Below are 19,179 nucleotides of genomic sequence, written 5' to 3' on the forward strand. Positions count from 1 at the left end.
TGTTCATTTTTGAGATTGTTTTAATTTCTTCAGCTACTGCCCCAGCTCAAAAAAATAGAAAAAAACAAAACACCATATCATGACGTAGTAATTGTTCTGTGCTACATTTGAATATTACTATATTTCTGTCATTCGAACAGGGGCCTCTCTGACAACTGTCATCAAGAAGTGTGTAATTAGAGCATGGCAGTTTTCTTTCACTTGTAAATTGTTGCAACAAAAACAGCCTGAGGCTCATTCTCCTGGGAATTGGAGCACCTACCTTATCGAGCAAGAGTCCCCGTGTTTGATTCATTGTTCCTGGGTTTTAGTTTTTTTTTTCGCCAGGGATGTGTTTGTACTTGAATTTGACAAAATACGCTTCAGCTCCGTCTTAGTGAGAAATATCTTTGAGAGCACATGGCTTTTCTTCTCGCATCAAAATGGCTTTGTGGCCACGATGAGAAACCTTTTTCTTAGAGACTAAACTTCATTTCATCTGGTATTGCTGAAGGATCCTTCCAGGAGAAGTTGACAGACTCTTCTTTTGTATTCAGCGGCAACACTTACCTTTCAGTTGAAAAGAATATATTAAGTGATTGGGATCTGGAGGTTCTTGATGATAATGAAAAAAAACAAAAAAACATGGTATTTCCAAAATGTCTCAAGCAGAGGATAAATACAGTCTACTTCTGTTCCAGTCAAAACCTTAAACTGTGACGTTTAGACTTGGCATGTAACGCTGTGAGGTGCTTCTGCTGGTGGGAATGTATCAGTCGTCTCCCAGATGTCAAGGATGGCTTCTCCTTTTGCTTACACTGAGCATGAGAGCTGGGTAAGATCAGTGACAACTGCTCTGTTGAAAATGATTCAAACATGGGATTACCTTGAACTCCGAAGAAAATCTTGGGTGTATATCTATAATGTACACAAATGTATGGGTGGCTGAATCCATCACTGTCAACCTCAGACATGCCCGATGTGTACTCAAACACTTCTACTAGTCTGCACTTGAAGCTGCAGGCATGTTTTTCATGATATTTCTCACTCTCAAGTTGAGTGATCTATGGAAAAGAATATATTAAAATATATAAAATTTAATTTATTTAAGTTGCTTTACTGTGTTGGAAGAGAGCATTTGCTCCATTTGTCACCAAAGACAGTTTTCTTACTTTCCCTATTATTCCACAATTGTTTTCCTGCAGCTTGAACAAAAAATAAATAAATCCCTCTGAAGTAGCTTTGCAGGTGGTCATAAAATGTGTTGCTTTTGTCAAAAACATGCCTTTTTGGTGTAACATACCAGTATTTCCCTTCTCAGCTGTTCGCAAATTAATCTACCTAAAGATGCACTGTTGAAACTGTATCGACATTGATTGTGTTTTTTCAGTTGCCTATAGTCATTTTTATTTCTTCAAATATTTCAGTTTAATATTGCAAACAACTTCACAACATACAAAATGAATATTAACCCAGAAACATGTCAATGAATAGATTTCTTCATATATATATATATATATATATATATATATATATATATATATATATATATATATATATATATATATATAAGCTCTTTAAATATATCTTTTCCTCTGGTGGGGATAAAAAAATAAACAGCAAAGCTTTGACAACAGCACCTTGACATAGTATGTAATTCCAACATTACCTTGAGAAGTTTAGAACAGTAAACAGATAATTTTACTTGAGAGGAATCTTCTGTTGAATATGTGAGCTGAATGATTTTTTTTTTCTTTTTTGGTCAGCATCATATCCTTTTTTTTTGGTTTTTTTCTTTGAAAGTGGAGAATTTCTGAATTCACAATTGAAAGCAGCATGCAAGCTTTTGAAGATGGAACTGTCCTCTCTCATTCCTTGCCCGTGTTTTTTTTTTTTCCTTCATTTTCTAATTCTTGGCAACGTAAACAGATCACAATGTCTCCTTTAATGTGATATAGTAATTTAAACTGGGCGCAAATGACTGATCAGATTTTTTTTAATTGTTTACAAGGTCATGAATATGTTCAATAAATAGACTGTAGTATCACTTTACTGTATAAACTTCATCTTTTTTTACATGCAGTCCATAAAATTTTCATTTGACGGAATAATTTACCCTGTTATGTATATATACAAATAGATATTTTCTCTTTATTCTCTTTTTTAAACTCTTCAATAAAATCTATACATTTTATACACTATCTCCCTCTTTTAATGGTCAATGTGCATACACATGAAGTGTCTATCCTTATAAACCGCCAGCCAATCTTCTTTTTGCTATCCATGGTGAGCGCTCGCACGTAGGACTGGGTTGTCCTGCATTGGGATGTATAATGCCGCTTGTCTATTCCTCTGCAGCCGTCCTTTGTGTACCCCATGGGGTTGCATTTGGTCTCATAAAAGTATTGCTTCAGTTGACCATTGGGGACAGGGACCTTCTCCATGACGGTTACTGTCTGCCCAGACATGTCTATCGCCGTCTTTTTATCCACAGCTGTCACCCACTGGCTAATACTGTCACACACACTGAGCTCTCCACGCCGCGAGGGGTCGGAGTGCCGCCGCACCCTCATGGACATGTTCGCAGCATCCAGATAGTTTTTGTATTCCTCCAGGAGAAAGAGCAACGGCGGCTCCAAAGGCACTTGGTTGCTGATCATCACCCGCGAGTTGTACAGGTCGACATCCTTGGCCTCTGCGGTGGCCACGGGCGACGGGCCCCCACCTCCCTGGCTCTTGTCGGCCCCCTGTCCCAGCTGCGCCGCCTCACCCTCCACTTCCAGCAGCTCCTCTATCACCTGCTCGAACGTGTCTGTGAGCGAGGGGAGCTCCTCGCGCTGGCCCGGCCCGCCGCCACTCTGTGGAGTCCCATGGCCTCGGGGGGCCGTCGCAGCAGCGCCCAGGTAGCCTTCCGTCCGATGGCCCCGCATGCCCGGGGCGTCTCTCAGGGGCGCAGCTCTCATGCAACTGAAGTATGAAATAACCATAGTAAGGAACAGGATGGTCATCACTCTTCTAACCTGGTGGAACTGGAGGGAGAACAGAAAGAGGGAAGAGGACAAGACGGTTAGTGAAGGAGTATTTCTCCCAAAGCTAGCCCCTTGTTGATCATTAATGCATCACTTAATCCTTTTTTAACACCCACAACTCTTTGTTTGCACGCCAAAAAGAGAGCGCTTTAGAAATACCACAACATGTTTTTTATCAAACTGATAATGGCACCGTGTCATCAGTGCTTTCAAACTGTTTGCAAACTGTAAATCTATGTGAGGTCTGGCTTAGATTTCAATTTGTTGGCAGCAAACGCACCAAAGCTGTGCTGAGCATCAGAGAGATGAGAGCGAGAGAGAGAGAGAGACTGCTTATTACTAAAGATAAGAGTGCACAAATAGATGCTTGAAACATCCTAACAGGCTTGCTATTATTTATGAAGAGGTGTGTTACAGGGTACAGTGAGGAATGTGCAGGCATGTGTGGTTTTATAATGGCCCCAGCTATCATTCACCCTTTCTGCATCGGTAACTGTCTTGTTTTAAAAGCTCACACTGTGTGTATTCTTTTTTAGCCTCGTTCTGGTAGTTTGAGTGGTTGTTTAAAGCCCAACAAACAAGAACTCCCCAGCATCAACATCTCAGGAACCTCTCACATGTCCAGCATCTGCTGACAGACTGAGAAGAGCGGCTAATATTGTGTTTATTTCAGCTTTGGCAAACATTGCCGCCGCACTGCTACACTGTTTGCACTACAAACCGGTCTGCACAGCAAGACCAGTCTGACACCAAACCTTGTGGCCATGAATGAGGAACATGAGATCTGTTTTTAAGGAAGTCTGGATCCACCAGAGACAGATTCACACATAGCAGATGTCTCAGACTCGAGGCTTCCAGGGTTACTGTCCTGCAACTTCTGTTGCAATCCACCTGAACCAAATAATTAGGTCATTAGCAACCCTCTGCAGAACATGGCTGCTTACTGAAAGACCGGGGAGACATTGAGAGATTGCTGGAGTCCTGCTCTGGAGGGCTGGAGTTTGAGACCCCTGCTGTACACCAACCTTCTCAAAGAGTCACAACGTAACCATTGTGCCACAACAGATGAAGAGAAAATGCTGAATACACATCCATAATTATTGAACTGCCTGAGCACGTTTGCATCCCTTACCTCCAAGAAGCTCTAAGACTCACAGCTGATCAATGAGCTGGTGAACATCCGACAGCCTGAGACATTAAAGCAACCATAAATATTTTGAAAAGAAAAAAAAAAATCTAGATCTTGTCTTCCACTGGGAGTCATTTAAAAATAGCCTGGCTGATGCTTTGACTGCACTCTGCATGTCCCAAACCTGACACGGCCAAAACAAGGCGAGCAAGCACACTCCCTGTATCCACTAAGGATGGACACAAGACCTTTCCAGTAGGAAGAAGAAGAAAAAACACATCCCCACCTTAAAAGCATTTGTTTCTTTCTTAATTGGTATCTGGGGCTGTGGCTGCAATTAACCGACACCACGGTGAGTGCCATAGAGATATCGCTGCTAAAAATAGACGTGCAGGGAGTCTCACAGTCTCTATTCAGAATATCACATCCTTCTTCTTAATGAGCCACTCATTCCCTGAGCTCAGTGACGTGCTCTTCCAGAGTGTATGAGTGTGTGAGACAGAGGGAGGGCATGGGGAGGGGCTGGCTTCTGTGTGTGTATGCGTGTGTGGGTGTGTGTGTGTGTGTGTGTGTGTGTGTGTGTAAGGATGGGGGTATATATTTTTTTTAATCTTTGCAACTAAAACAACAATGGGGGCAAAGGCCATGGATAAAGAGCTAATTATCAAATTATCACTGCAAATTGATAATAAGTCCCGCTGATCGTTTCAAGCAATATTCCGGTTCACATGTCGAGGGTTTTCAGTGGAGATTTCCCAGCACAGAGAGAATCATGTAGGTTTACGGGATCGAGGCCAGTCACGAGCTTTATGTGTAGGATGCATTTAGGCTGATATTATTATCAGCATTGCGCTCGAGTGGTTCCACTTCCACATGAGGGGAAATGACGGCAGAAAGCAAGGGGCTGATTACTGTCAGGCGTCAAACTTCATGCTGGAAATGGTGCAGACGAGGAGTGCTGCATCTTCCGTAAGAGACCACAGGGGTAATGTTGCAGTAGCAGGGGCGGGTGGGGTAGGGTAGGGTAGGGTGGTGGAGAGAGTGCCAGCGTCATTTCGCAGCATAACAACCGCGGATGACGTCTCTTCCAGGTCTCCATAGGGGAGAGGATGGAGGGGAGGAGGTTGCTGGGGGTAATGCCACTCAACAGTGCGCAATTGCCTGCCTTTCCCCTGGGTATCCTCACACCGGGAACAACAGATGATTTTATTTCTATCTCTGTGATTTCCTGTTTCCATCAGGACAATCAATATGGCTTACGCTCTCAATCAACATCCTGTTAAAGCGTGATAAAGCCAATGAATCATTTAATTGCTGTGGGACCAGTGGAGAATCGGCACCTTGCATCTGCAAAAGAGGCTAAATGTGACAAATACAATAATTCAGTGTTAACACAATGAGGATGAGTAACACAGCGAGACGGGAATTAAAAACAGGGCCATTAGATAGCAGCTCCCTGAGTGAAGTACAGCCTCCTCCAACCCAGACTGATTAAAACACCATTTTAAAATGAAAGTTCAGGTAAGCACACAGTGAAGTGAAGTTTCATCTAAAGGCTCCGACCATCTAAATATGAGTGCTGGGCTAATAACTTAGAGCAAAGGGGAAATAAAGACGGGCAAAAACTGCTGTTTAAACACGCCTTTATCTATGACACCACACCCCGAACAATGGAAGCAGGTGAGTGTTTGGCTTTGACGTCTCCAGATGACCACCTGTTCATCCACTCAGAGAGAGATAGAGAGAGAACGCGACTGTTTGGCAGGGATGTGTAACTTACCCTCGCCTTCATTCTCCGTGCCAGGTGGGGATTAAAGTGATAAATGCCTCCTTTGACAGTCGCTGAAAAGTTTCTCCAAAGCATGAAAGGACTAGTAAAGGCCAGTATTATTGCACATTCAGTAGCGTTCCCTCGTGTCAGCACACTTTATGGCTTCATCCCTGCCAACTGCATGCAGGATACCTTAAAAGCCATTACAAAGCAACATAAACAGCAGCAGTGGAGATGAAAGGACGAAGTGTGCCCTGCGTATTTCAATAGAAATGTGCGCAGCGTTGACTCTTTGCCTCCCACCACAGTTCCCCCATGGGCATACGTCTTTCTTTAATTTCTCCAGAACTGTGGTGGGCAAAACTATCAACTCAGAAGCGATTTTTTTTTTCATACACAAAATGCACAGCCCCACGGTTCCAAATCCTTCAAATTTTCCTGAAGAAAACTGCAAATATTATCACCCAAGAACCCCCTTATGTGCCACAATGCAGCACTTAAAAAGGCATTCAGACTTAATTGAGTTGTCTGCAGTAATGGCTGACACATGTGGAAGCTTGCTTTTCCTGAGCTCTGTTTTCAATCCAACGCAAGCTTTGGAGCACATTTGGTAATAGATGAGCATCGCCAGAGATCATACCTGCCTCCTGCCACAGAAACGGAGAGGAATCCAAACACACACTGAGTGATTTATGCTACCCAAATTCGTCGCCTCCTCTACCCCACTCTTTTTATCCTTTGATTTTTAAGATGACTCTCACATTAAGTGATTGATGCAGCTTATGTGTTAATGCACACAGCTTCCTGTGAAGCCTTTATGATTAAAAAATAAATAAATCTAGAATTCATTTTAACCCATGGACAGTGAAACCCAACCACTGAGTCCCAGAACCAAGAGGCCTTTAGATTGGACTGAAGATGGATGCAATTGTCATATACTTACACTAGATGGCGTGTGAGACCGTGAAATAATCAGCGCTTCAGCTCTTGCGCCTCATGTTTCACCTTCCCATAGATAGATAGATAGATAGATAGATAGATAGATAGATAGATAGATAGATAGATAGATAGATAGATAGATAGATAGATAGATAGATAGATAGATAGATAGATAGATAGATAGATAGATAGATAGATAGATAGATAGATAGATAGATAGATAGATAGATAGATAGATCTCTACTTCCAGCTTTAATCTTGCAGTCTCCAGTTGCAATTTATTTTTCCCACTAATCTGTCACCAACGTGGTCAGTTGTTTTCCAACACTTCTTTGGATTTCTTTGTTGTTTATGTCGTGAAGTTACTTAGTACCACCACACCACACTGAAGCCAACAGTTTAAGTTGGCCGCAGCAGGGCGTTTTGGGTCTCGGGTGTCCTATAAAGTCTTAATGAGTCCATCAAATTTTTTTTTTCTCCCCCCCCTTATAGAAACAACAAACTAAAACCGCGGCAAATGATTCATTTCAGACCACGGCGGAGGAGAGTATTTATAATGAGCGGAAACAGATAAATACTGACTTTCTTGAGCTGTTTAAAAGAGGTTTAAACCGCAGTAAAATGCGAAAACTTGGCGGGTTTCACGCACACGCAGTTTAGTACAATAGTCTGCTTTATTAATGGAATGAAATTGCTGGGGGTTTTTTTTGCATGAGATTACATCTCCTGAGCCTGTGCTCTCCGCTGGAAACCCAATCAACATAATAAGTGCGTTTTTTATTAATGAACGGCAGGATAAGGTTACACATATCCCTTCTCGGGCCGCGGCGCTGTCTGTTCGCAGGATAGCTGGACTTGATCGAGCTACTTTTAGAGCCCCCCTCCCTTCCCCATCTCACCTCACATACACGCATACACACACTGTCTGTGCCCCCCCCCCCCCCCGTCCCCCCACACCTTTCTTTTTTTTTATCTCAGGAGGAATAAAAGACATTCAAAGTAGTTCAAACTCATTCTGATAAAGCAAAAAAAAAAAAAAGAACAACAACAACAAAAAAAACCCAAAACAAAACAAAACAACCCCCCCCTCAGCCTACCTTTTACTGCCCAGTCGTAAAACAGACCATTCAACAGGATTGTGGTGTCATCTGGGATGTTGTGGACAACTCCCTCAGTAATTTACTTCAGAGGTGTTTTCCTCTCTGCAACTCTCCCGACAGGGAAAAAAAAAAAAGAGAGAGAAGAAGCTTCGGGATATCTCTTCAGCTTTGGAGCAAATAGATTAAATTATTGATGGTGGAAATTGCACGGCTGAGGTAATGCACTCCCATGGCTGCGCGGCTCGTTTGCGGAGATGGTCTGAGAGCGAAGTTGTCGCATGCCGAAGACGCAGCAGAGGCAGCGGCAGCAGCTGCAGCAGCAACGGGGATGAGGAGACCTCTGGAGCTGAAATGAGGAGCCTCTTTGAAACTACTGTAACTTTACTACACAATGACGCTGCAACATGTGACCTGCCGCTGGCTGACTGGTCGCCGCAGAACTGCTGTCTAAACAGCCCACAGCCGGAGCTGTTAATGCGCTTCCAGCGTGCATTACGCGCTTTTGTTTGTCCTCAAACCGTGCAGCCTGTGTCCACGCCATAATGTCTGGGTAGATTATAAAGCAACACCGAAGCCTCTCCTCTTCCGTATTTTTTTTTTTTAGACAGTCTATGGAGGAGGCATAGTTTTCTGGGGGTTTTGCGTAACAGCGCGTCTCCACCAAAGTCGTGATACACTGCGTGCCATTTAAAGATGCCCTATTTGAGTAAAATTAGATATCCAGATGGTTAAAATAAGCATTTTTATGTTGGCATCTGCACAAAGTGAGAGGGCCGGGTGAAGAGTTAGAGTATTTCTTAATGGTTTTGGACATTTTTATGCCACCTTAACCAATTAACGTTTCTCAGAACTCTCAATAGTGTTCCCATTAGTCATATTCTGCTACATTAAAATATGAAAACCACACAGTAAATTCATCGTTTTTTTTTGTTTTTTTTTTGGTCTTTAGAAGAGAAATATCTCAAAGAAACTCTGGCTGATGCTCTTCAGCAGGTAGAGTAGGTTATTCTAACCAAATGTCACCTAAACAAAGCTTCAGAACAGCTCTGGTTCCTTAATACTTCCCCCCACATATGAAACAGACTGGGAACAATTCACCTCCTTCATCAACTGGATCCAAATGAAGATGTCAGTGGAGGCCCAGTCGTTCAATGGTGGTGATGAACACTTGGAAATTCCACCTCAGATGAACGACAGAGAGAGAGAGAGAGAGAGAGAGAGAGAGAGAGAGAGAGAGAGAGAGAGAGAGAGAGAGAGAGAGAGAGAGAGAGAGAGAGAGAGAGCATGCTGTAGCTAGTTATCCCCCTGGCTTGGCCCCAGTCTGGTGCAAAGATTAATTGTGATGCGTTTTGCTGTATTGCCATCATGATTTTTCCCTGCATGGAGCTCTTGTTTGGCATGCGGCAGTATGGGAGTGGATGCTCACACCTGCTTAATGAGTCACTCCCACCTCCAACACACCCGGGGACATGCCAGGATAGATATAGCCCTCCCCGAAGGCACACAGGAGGTGAGGGCAAACTCTGGATGACAAAGAGTTGCATCAGCAATCACTGAGCGACATGACTCCAAAGAGGGTTTTACAGAAAAGAGAAAAATGCACTCCGCACAAGGGGGCTGCTCCAAACAAGCAATTCATAAATAAATCACTTGGCATCTCATTAGAGAAGCAAAAACAACAACATGGTCTCTCTTACGTTTTTTTTTTTTTGCAACTACAGCACTACTGAAGGTGGTTCATCATGAGAAGGTGCAGTCTGGGATTTCTGAATGAAAATAAGGAACAATGAGCCTCTTTTTCACCGATCACATAGAAATCTATAATAAGGAAACCAACTACATTCTTTTACTTGACATGAGATGTTGGACTTCTTGAGATACAGAATCTCTCAGCACTCCGTTTTTTTTTTTTTTGAATGAGATTTTCTGTTTTTGCGGGTCTTAGGAGCTGGATTCTGACTTCATACCATGCAGCAAAAGAACCTATCACAAGAGCTGACAACGCCACACGCCTGTACAACCTTTCAAGGCTCCTCTTGCCAATGGCAGCTTGAAGCTGACAGGTCCACGCCACCGAAAGCTCCACTTAACAAGTAGAATTATGCCTCCTTGTGCAAGGGGGTGGAGGAGAAAGAGCCGTGTTACACAGGCGAAATGACATTTTGTGAAATGTCATTTTCGCTGGGGATAAAGGGAGGCGACGAGGGTATTTTGATCAAAGTGGAATTGCATTCCTGCTCAAGGAGCAAACACGTCAACCAGGGAAACATTTTGTAAGAGGCCGAGTGACGTCAAATGAGTTGAGAGCCGAAGCTGGAGAAGACTTTGAGGGAGCTTGACAAACCCAGTCAACTGGGTCCTTTAAACGGATGCTGAAGTCAGGAGCTAATGTCATCCCTCCTGTGATGACAATAACCTTTAATGTAATCATGAGGCAGCCACAGCAGACTTTTCTAAGCCTCAGATATACCCCACCTCAGAAACACACACACACACACACCATCATGCAGGGGATACATTACTTCGATCCTGTTAAACCCTATCTGTCCCTTCTCTCCGTCCAACAAGGTTTCTATGAATGAAAACTTACAAATCTAGTGTCTTGGAAGTGTTGAAGTGTCTGTTATGAGCACAAATATGGTTTGTTATTCAAACCTGCTGGCAAATCAAGGTTGGGGTGCAATTTGAACTTGTCTGCCTTGTTTTCTTTTTTAGGGTTTTAAATCAATCTGAATGAACTTTCATACTTTTATGTTTTGCAGGAGTTGCTTGAATCCAGTGCTGCATGGTCACCTGCTGGGAGACACACGTGAATGGTTTACTGGCATCATGCAGGTCTCTCTCTCTCTCCCTCTCTCCCTCACTCTCTCTCTCTCTCTCTCTCCTTCTCTCTCACACACACACACCCACACACACGCATACACACCACATCGTGAATCCTTGTTGTCCCGCAGTGCTTCGAAGCTAAATATCTTAACTATTACTCCACTGTGTATTAATAACTAATAGTGTATTTTTCTTTTCTTTTTCTTTTTTTTAGTCGACGTGAAACCCTCAATCACGCCACTAAATGACGGTAATTAAAGATGCAAAATAAGGTGCAGAGCTTTGCCTCCTTGCCAGAACTTGTTTGAGCAAGTCTGTTAATTGGACGGAGGTGCTGGTGATGGTGATGAAGATGATGGTGCCGTGACTAAAGCAGAAGCACCGCGGTGGCGGCGCGGCGGCGCGGCGGGCGGTGCTGCCTACATTTCCATAACGATCAAGATGATTAATTTTAGCTCTAAATATATCGTGACGTCCGCTAAGCCGTGAGCTGAGATTTCCGCCCAAAATAATCAATATCCTATTTATTATTTGCATGAGACATCAGCCCGGATTAAAGGACTGGCATTTCATGAATGAAAACGTTGCGGCAACGTGGGCAGTCACGTTTCAAGTTTGATCAAAATGTGAGAATCGCATCTAAATTCAAATCAACATTTTGCGCCGACTTGATCACAAAACAAGGCCCATATTTGCATTAACATGGAAAAAAAAAATAGATGGAAAAACATTACCTTAAAAAAAATAATTTCACATAGGTATCATTTTTTTTTCTTTGCGCGCATTTCTATGCAAGCCTACCGAGAGTTTTTATTCTGATTTATTCTTTATTATTATTATTATTATTTTGCAATGAAACCTACCATCAGGTTTGTTATTGACGCCCACCCCAACTCTGCAGAGCTGCGAGTGCACAGAGAGAGAGAGAGAGAGAGAGAGAGAGAGGCAGAGAGAAAGAGAAAGAGAGAGGGAGAGAGAGAGGGGAGATTCTCGGTAAAGATAACACACGCGGAGACGCACGCACACAGGCGCGAGCGCAAGCGGGAGCACGCCCGCACACAAGCGCACGCAGCCCCATTTATGGACTGATCCGCTGACGTACATTGCAGAAAAGTGCTATAAAAAAACCTTCATACATACAAAGTGTGTCGTGCCACCCCACAGACCCCTCCTTACCCGCCTCCGCTCATCCCTCCTCCTCCACCCAACACGCCCACGCCCACACCATAATCCCACGTCTCAGTTGAAATAGGAGGAGGGGGGGTGAGAGAGAAAAATTGAAATAAAAATACTGCTACATGACTGGGAAATATGCTGAGGAAATATTAGATTTAAAAACAAGGCCGAGAAATCCGATGCAATGTTAATATTAATAAAACATGATGCATCGGTGAATAATAATAATAATAATAATAAAAAAAGGCCCAAGATTTATTGAAAGTGCCACAGTTTTAAGACCTGATTTTGTTGTAATCTGAAGCCTGCGACGCGTCTTGATTAAACGAGAGCCTTTATGAGTGTCGGGCAGCCTCATAAGTAATATGATCTATTTTTGGTTTCAGTGTCTAAAAGGCGTCAGTGTGCAGAAACCGATCTGCTCGCGCTAATTGCATTGCTGGGTAAAAAAGAAATGGAAAGAAAAGAAAAAAAAATATACCGAAAACGCCGACGGAAAAGACCCATATTTTAAATGCAATTAGGAATTTACTGGACGCGCTCATATTGATATGAAGACGCATCCTGGAACGAGGAGTCTTGATTAAAACAGGACTACCGTAGGGCGTTAGGAGGAGATGATGGGGGAGGCGGGGGGAGGGTTCTCCTCCTCTTTCTGTTGTTTTTGCCATGCAATTGCTTCGTCTTGGATCAGAAATCTTAAATCTTTGACCAAATGAAAAAAAGGGGGGGAAAAAAGAAAGAAAAAAGATGACTGAGAAAGAGACAGGGAGCGAGAAAGAGGGAGCGATGTGAAGAGTGGTAGTGGAGGAGGGGGGGGGGGGGGATAGGCAATATCCACAGATTCTGTGCAAGACGATTTTTAAGGCTACAAGTCGTCCAAGAGGGGGGAGTGGGGGAGAGGAAGGGGGGCTGGGAGGAGGAAGAAAAGCCCCGAAGCTCTTTTTTAAAATGTGCATCTGATTTTTAATACTCTTGCGAAGTGATTTTTTAAAGGAAATAAAAGAGGAAACAAGAGGAAAAGAAAGAAAACGCCCGCTTCCTGAACAATTCCACATCAAGCCGTCTTATCGCTCAGCATCACATTCAGCCATAACATCTGTCAGCGGATCCTCTCTGACCACGCCCATCTTTATTGTAATTTTCACACAGGCAAAAAAATAAAAATAAAAAACATATATTAATAACAATAACGCGGCAATTTGTATCTGTGCAGTAAAAAGAGGGAAACCTCGCAGGTAGCGCTCGTGAAAGGCAACGGGGAGTAATTTAATCGTTCATTTCCCCTCATCATTTTATCTCTACATCTCCTCATTTTCACCCCCCCACCCCCTTCTAGCTTCTTTTAATTTTTTTTGTTTTTAATATCACTCATCGGAGCGAACAGTGTTCGTCAGGTCGACACGGGGCTCTGTGCGGACAAAAAGAGAGAGGGGGATAGGGTAGCAGGTGAAGTGAAAAGCACCTTATGAATGAAACCGTGGAGCGGTCGTAGTAAAAACACAAGTGATTTGATGGCGATGACGGGAGGGGGGGAGGCGATGGAGGGAAAGGAAAGGGGGGGGGATGACTGGGGGGGTAAAGAGTAGGGCTATTTTTGGTTGATAACAAAATCCAGAGGGTTTGATATGAAGGCAAAACATGAATGCAGCAGACCAAAACAACAAAAACATAAGCGCAGATAGATGTTAGAATGAAATGCACCTGCGTCTCGACTCCACTTCGTGCTGGAAGGATCACTGCAGCGTCTTAAGTCCCATATTGGGAGCATGATTAGGCACAACGCAACGATTACGCAAATAATGTTGCAGCAGGCAGTGTTCGGGAACTCCAGAAACGCTTCGAAAAGCTCCCTTTCTGCACGAAAAGCAGTCCCAGTTTAAATACACGCACACCGCCACCTTTTTTCTTCTTCTTTCTTTTCCTCCACCCCTGCAGGCACCGATCGTTTTCTTTTTTTCTTTTCTTTTTTTTCTTTCAAAGAAATGTTCAATTGTAGAGAGAAGAATAGGAAGAGATTATTAATTAATTTGCTTGGTTATTTAGTCACCTGGATCGAGTCTTATTTCGGAGTTATTTCGGTCACTGAATGTCCACAATTACTAACACATCCAAGCCAATGCGAAAGGCTGCATGCTGTAGTTTCTTTCTTTTCTTTTCTTTCTTTTTTTTAAGTCGGAGTTTAATTTGAGATGGAGCCCGCGAAGACGACAGGAATAATGAGAAAATAGATAAAGACTGACATGAAAACAATGGATTGTGCTCTTACCTTTACAAGGGGCTGACAACCACTATGTGCGTGGTTAGATCTCCGCGACCAAGACTTGCATGTCCCAAAGTTTAACGCAGTGTGGGGGGGCTTATAGGTACCGAGAATGTGCTGTGCAAAAGACTAGACGCCCCTAACATTTCAACTTTGACAGTGCGCTACAAAAATAAAAAATTAAAAATACAGTTATGATCTTTGTTGTTTATTTTTTTTTAAAAAAATAACAAGCGCTTCTTTCTTTTCTCCCTTGTTTTTCCTATTTATTTATTTAATTATTTAATTATTTATTTATTTATTTTTGCCTCGCTCTCTTTAAAAATCCTGTTTATTTTCCCATTTAGAGACCAAAAGGATCCTTGAGAATGAGCTTACCAAAAGTTGAAAAAACAATCCCAGGTTTGGCAAAGGGGGGTTGGGAAAAGAGAGAAAGAGAGTTGGCGTCCACTCGGCGTTTTAGTCCATGCACGACTCCGGTGCCTCTGTCCAACGTGCTGAAAGCATAACACAGCCAGGGTAACTATGAGGGGCCAAGAAAAGACCTTTACTTTTTTGTTTCGAGCGCCCACTTTAAACTGCTTTTCTCTCTTTTTCAAAAGAAGAAGACGAAGAAGAAGAAAACTATGCTGCTTCCCTTTGTCACGTGTATTTTCCCACCCCTTGCCAAGCCAGTCCTGTTAATATTTGATCACACATTGGTCGGACATTTCCTTCCAGATTAGAGCACCTATCATGATAAACGCCGGTTCAATTCAGTGCAAAAAAAAAAAAAGCAAAAAAAAAAAAAAAAAAAAAAAAAAAAAGCACCACTCTCAACGCCAAATTACTGACACCGAGCCCCGATCGTTCCCATCACCTTCTTGGTATAAGACGAGTGTCACAGGTAAAGTGGCACATGTTGCTTATTTATCTCGGCGCACTCAAAAAGAACATACATGCATGCATTAAACATAAAGCCCCATCGGTGCCAACACGCAGCCGAGATCACATCCACACATTGCGCGCAGACCCAATCTAATATTTCCTTACCCCTTTCTCACTGAACCGGCATATCCTGAGCAGAGAAATGCCACACAGTCTCATTCACACAAGCTCTGTCAACACCAGCCTCAGCAGACATGGGTTCTCGATGCTGAGTTTGTCAAGTAGCCCCCGAGTCCAACCCTTCCAGCAATGCGCTGCCAGACTAAACACCAAGCACGACTATTTACTTGTAATCATCCTCTGATCACCACCACCATCATCATCTGCTGCTGCTGTGTTTCCATTGCTACTCACCATTTTTTTCCCCTACGCTGTCCTGGAGATAGAAGTGTCTTAATATCCACTCACTCCAACAGATGCTGGTAGGTAATGTGTCTTGTTTGAAGTCATCATATGAGAACTTCTGCTGTGCTCAGTAGATCGCCCACCACTTCGCTGACTTATGAATCTAATAACCCTTTGCAATATCGGCGTGCTTAAACTCTCTGAGGCAACACCTTGGTGGCTCCACAGTTTAGACAAACAACAACAAGACGCCCGGCTTGTCAGAAAAGCTTGTAGAGATATACGTAACACCCTCGCCCGGACAACGCCATTAGGGGTCTTACGTGATTGAAATGAGCGACGGCGGCACAAGTTTTATGGGGGAGACTGTAGGGGATTCTTCTTCTTTTTTTTTTCTGTGTGTTTTTGTTTTTTTCTCTTCCCTGACTGATCGCTCGACGAGTGCCTTTAAAGCTTTAAATCCGCACGGAGGACCAGTGACGGACATAAAACTACTGACTTATTCGTCTGTTTGTGTTATAGACTATATCTCCCAGTTTGGCGAAGGGCCACGGGCCTATTACGCATACGCAGTGGACATTTAGATCTTATCCAACACGGACAATGCGCAGCGGGGTGGACTTCGCAAAAACAAACACACATTTATAGCGCCCCTATGTCTGCGTGTCAAGTTCTTGAGGAACTTGTTGCTGCTCAAAAACAAGCTCCCCTCTACTCCCCCCCACCCCCACCCGCACCCCCCTTTACCACCCCACCTCTCTGACTCTCAAATACTTACACTGACGATTACTGCGGGGAGTGTTGCGTATTTTTTGCCTCTTTCCTCCGGACAAATATGAGAAAAATCCAAAAGTTAATCCACGTCTCTAAGAAAAAAAAAAACACTCCACGACCCTGCAGAAAGGCGGCCACGGCGCTTAAAAAAAAAAAAAAAAATCAGGGATGACACTTTTCGATCAGGAATATGTGGAAGTTCAAAGGCGAAATCTGTTTTCAGTAAAATTCCATCAGTTGCGCTGCCAACACTCAGCCATCTGATTGTTATGCAGTGACGAAGCGCTGTGCTTTGCAAGTGAAGCCCCAAATGTACTAAGTAACATGAGTAATAGGTGATATTTGCTTGACTCTTTGTCAGCATCCCAAACTTTGTGGAGTTTGTGCGTGTGTATGAAAAGTGTCATTCTTGCGATATAAATTACTCTTTGGTCACAGTTTATAGAAATCACGCAGCACTGAGTGGCGCGTTGTGGGAACCTGCATGTGGGTGTTGCTTCTGCCAGGAGACAATGGCACCAAAATGGAAATCTTTGGACTTTCTCCCACGGATCATCAAAGAGCTCCAGGTAACCAGAAATCTCTCAGATGTGTCACACTGGCACCCACTTTTTTTTTTTTTTTTTCTAAAGGTGTAGACTGAGAAGGGTCAAGACCTAACTTTACATTATTATTTCACAGTACCTGTCTCAACTTGTTTCCACCAGCTTGAGTGACAGAGCCCGCTATACTGCTATTGGCAAATGTAGGTGATTCTGAGCAAAAGCACACGTTTGTTTCAATACATTTCTGCCTCAAAGACACAAGATGGCATAATCAGATAAAATTAGCACAGCGTTTTTTAATTTGTGATCATCTTCCTGTTATAGAATATGACGATTTCTGTCCACCTTGTCTGCAACAAGTGCTGGGCATAAGAATGACACACAGCTTATTATCCTTGAAGTCACTCCTTGTAGGCTTTTCACACAGGGGGGCAGGTGGGGGGCTACTCATTAAAAGGCAGAGACGTAAAATAAGAGGGAAGTAACACATTCCAGCCGAGTGTGGACTGCTTTCATCACCTCACACGATAAAATGATAAGGATGTATGTTTCTCGTCACCATCATCTCTGGCTCCTACCATCATCCTACTCTCGGGCCTTTTTGCTTTTTTTTTTTTTTCTGACGTGGTAACTTGACTTGCTCCTACTTGTGATGTTGTTAGCACTTCCTCTGCTCCCACAGCTTTTTCTTTTTTTTTTCTTTTTTTTTTGTAGCAGACTTTGTTACTGACTCATGCTCGTCTCTTCTGCACTATCCATGCCCTCCCCCGCACTCTTCACCATAATGATCATCTTATGGCCAAGCACGAGGTCACAGATCAATCACTTTATCCCCTGGGCTGCATATGGGTTGTATGGCAGTAGCTTCCATTGGGATGCCAAAATACTTTACCTTTTTTGTTGTTTGTTTGTGTGCTTGTTTTATCCCAGTTTCAGAACTTTTAAAAAAATGTTTTGATATAGAATATTTTGTCAGATAAATACGAGTGCCACTAACAATGTCTTGAAAAAGTATTGGTACCTCTTGAAATTTGTCATATTTTTGCTCCAACTGCAACGTTTATGATCGGCCACCACTGAGTAACACAAAATTGTGAAGTGGAAGGAACATGCTACATCAAAAAATAAAAAATCAGAAAACTGTTTGTATAGTTTTACTCTGATACTCTGAATATTTGCCCTCAGAAGTCACAGAAAGAGGAAAGAGAGTTTAACCATTAATCTAATCTCAGTAAAATACAGCTATTCTGTGAAATTTGTGAAAGCACACTAACAATACTGAACCGGTCAATGTACAAAATGATACTGCCTGCCAACCTGACAACGTAATGCTGAGGGGGCTTGACTTTTTTTCTTTGAAGGGACAGGGAAGCTAGTTGGAGATAGGGGGAATCTGGATGCAATAAAAAAAAAGATAATCCTGGAAAAATTAACGTTAGAGGCTGTAGAAACTTGAAACTGGGGTGGAGGTTCAACTTCCAGCAGAACAATGGCTCCAAGTATCCAGCCAGATCTACAATAGAGGGGTATAGATCAAAGCATATCCATGTGCTTGAATGGTCCAATCAAAGTCCAGACTAAGTCCAACGGACAATCTGCCCCAACGCTTGAAATAACAGTTTACAGATGCTTCCCATTCAATCTGACTGAGCGGGAGCAGTTTTTAAAAAGAAGACTGGGCGTAAATTTCTGTTTCTATAGACAAAAAAAAATGCCACAAGTGATATGCAGCTGCAATTACAGCAAAAAAAAGAAAGAAAAAAAATGTAAACTGAAATATGGCACATCACATTTCTCAGATTTTCATTTGTAAAAAAATATGTTCATGACCATGTATCGTTTTCCTTCGTGTTCAAAATTATACCCCACTTTGTGTTGGCCTGGCACATAAAAACGTCATATACAAAACACACTAAAGTTTAAAGTTTGTTGGACCGTTAGTATTTTACAAGGCACTTTATCCAGTTCTGACATGTAGGACAGCAGAGAAAGAGGAAAAAAAACAACAAAAAAAACCTCTCTTTGGTGGCTCCACGACTTTTCTGCGATCCGTGCTAACAATCTACACCTGAAAGCCTGAAAAAAAAAAAGTTCCTCTGGTCATGGAAGAAATATTGTACAGTCATTTTAACACAGCAGTCATCATACATTCTCCCCATTTACATCTGCTAATCACATTTGGGCCCTGTCGGGTCTCTGGAATCATCATTAAAATGAACTAAAACTTTGAGTCTCTGTAAGTGCTTTCCTCCTCCTCGACATAATGACAACTATTAAGCATGAATGGATCCAGTCGGGGCCACGCGCATCATTACTCTGTCTTAATCTTTGCTCCATAAATATTGATAACATGTGCCCTCACGTCATCACTTACTA

General features: G+C 42.7%; 3 protein-coding genes across 11 annotated transcripts in view; all 3 read right to left on the reverse strand.

Moving 5' to 3' along the window:
* The window catches only part of LOC103462393 (ferritin, heavy subunit), a 201,145-nt gene that overhangs the window by 16,450 nt on the left and 165,516 nt on the right, over positions 1 to 19,179 (reverse strand). The window lies entirely within an intron of this gene.
* Positions 1 to 19,179, reverse strand: part of LOC103462394 (large ribosomal subunit protein P2-like) — a 106,487-nt gene that overhangs the window by 12,558 nt on the left and 74,750 nt on the right. The window lies entirely within an intron of this gene.
* On the reverse strand, positions 1,820 to 16,359 carry bdnf (brain-derived neurotrophic factor). 9 transcript variants are annotated; one of them, XM_017304148.2, is made up of 4 exons: positions 16,263 to 16,359; positions 14,591 to 14,709; positions 14,219 to 14,376; positions 1,820 to 3,008 (listed from the first exon to the last, which is right to left on the reverse strand). In XM_017304148.2, the coding sequence occupies exon 4, from the start codon at positions 2,985 to 2,987 to the stop codon at positions 2,178 to 2,180; it is 810 nt and encodes a 269-aa protein (XP_017159637.1). In that variant the 5' UTR covers positions 2,988 to 3,008; positions 14,219 to 14,376; positions 14,591 to 14,709; positions 16,263 to 16,359; the 3' UTR covers positions 1,820 to 2,177. The 9 variants fall into 9 exon arrangements, with proteins under 9 accessions (XP_017159637.1, XP_008403376.1, XP_008403377.1 ...); XM_008405154.3 differs by lacking the exon at positions 16,263 to 16,359 and adding an exon at positions 15,494 to 16,164; XM_008405155.3 differs by lacking the exon at positions 16,263 to 16,359 and adding an exon at positions 15,245 to 15,479.

The sequence above is a fragment of the Poecilia reticulata genome, chromosome 3, assembly GCF_904066995.2.
Source record: "Poecilia reticulata chromosome 3, P_reticulata-male-v2, whole genome shotgun sequence".
Taxonomy (NCBI): Eukaryota; Metazoa; Chordata; class Actinopteri; order Cyprinodontiformes; family Poeciliidae; genus Poecilia; species Poecilia reticulata.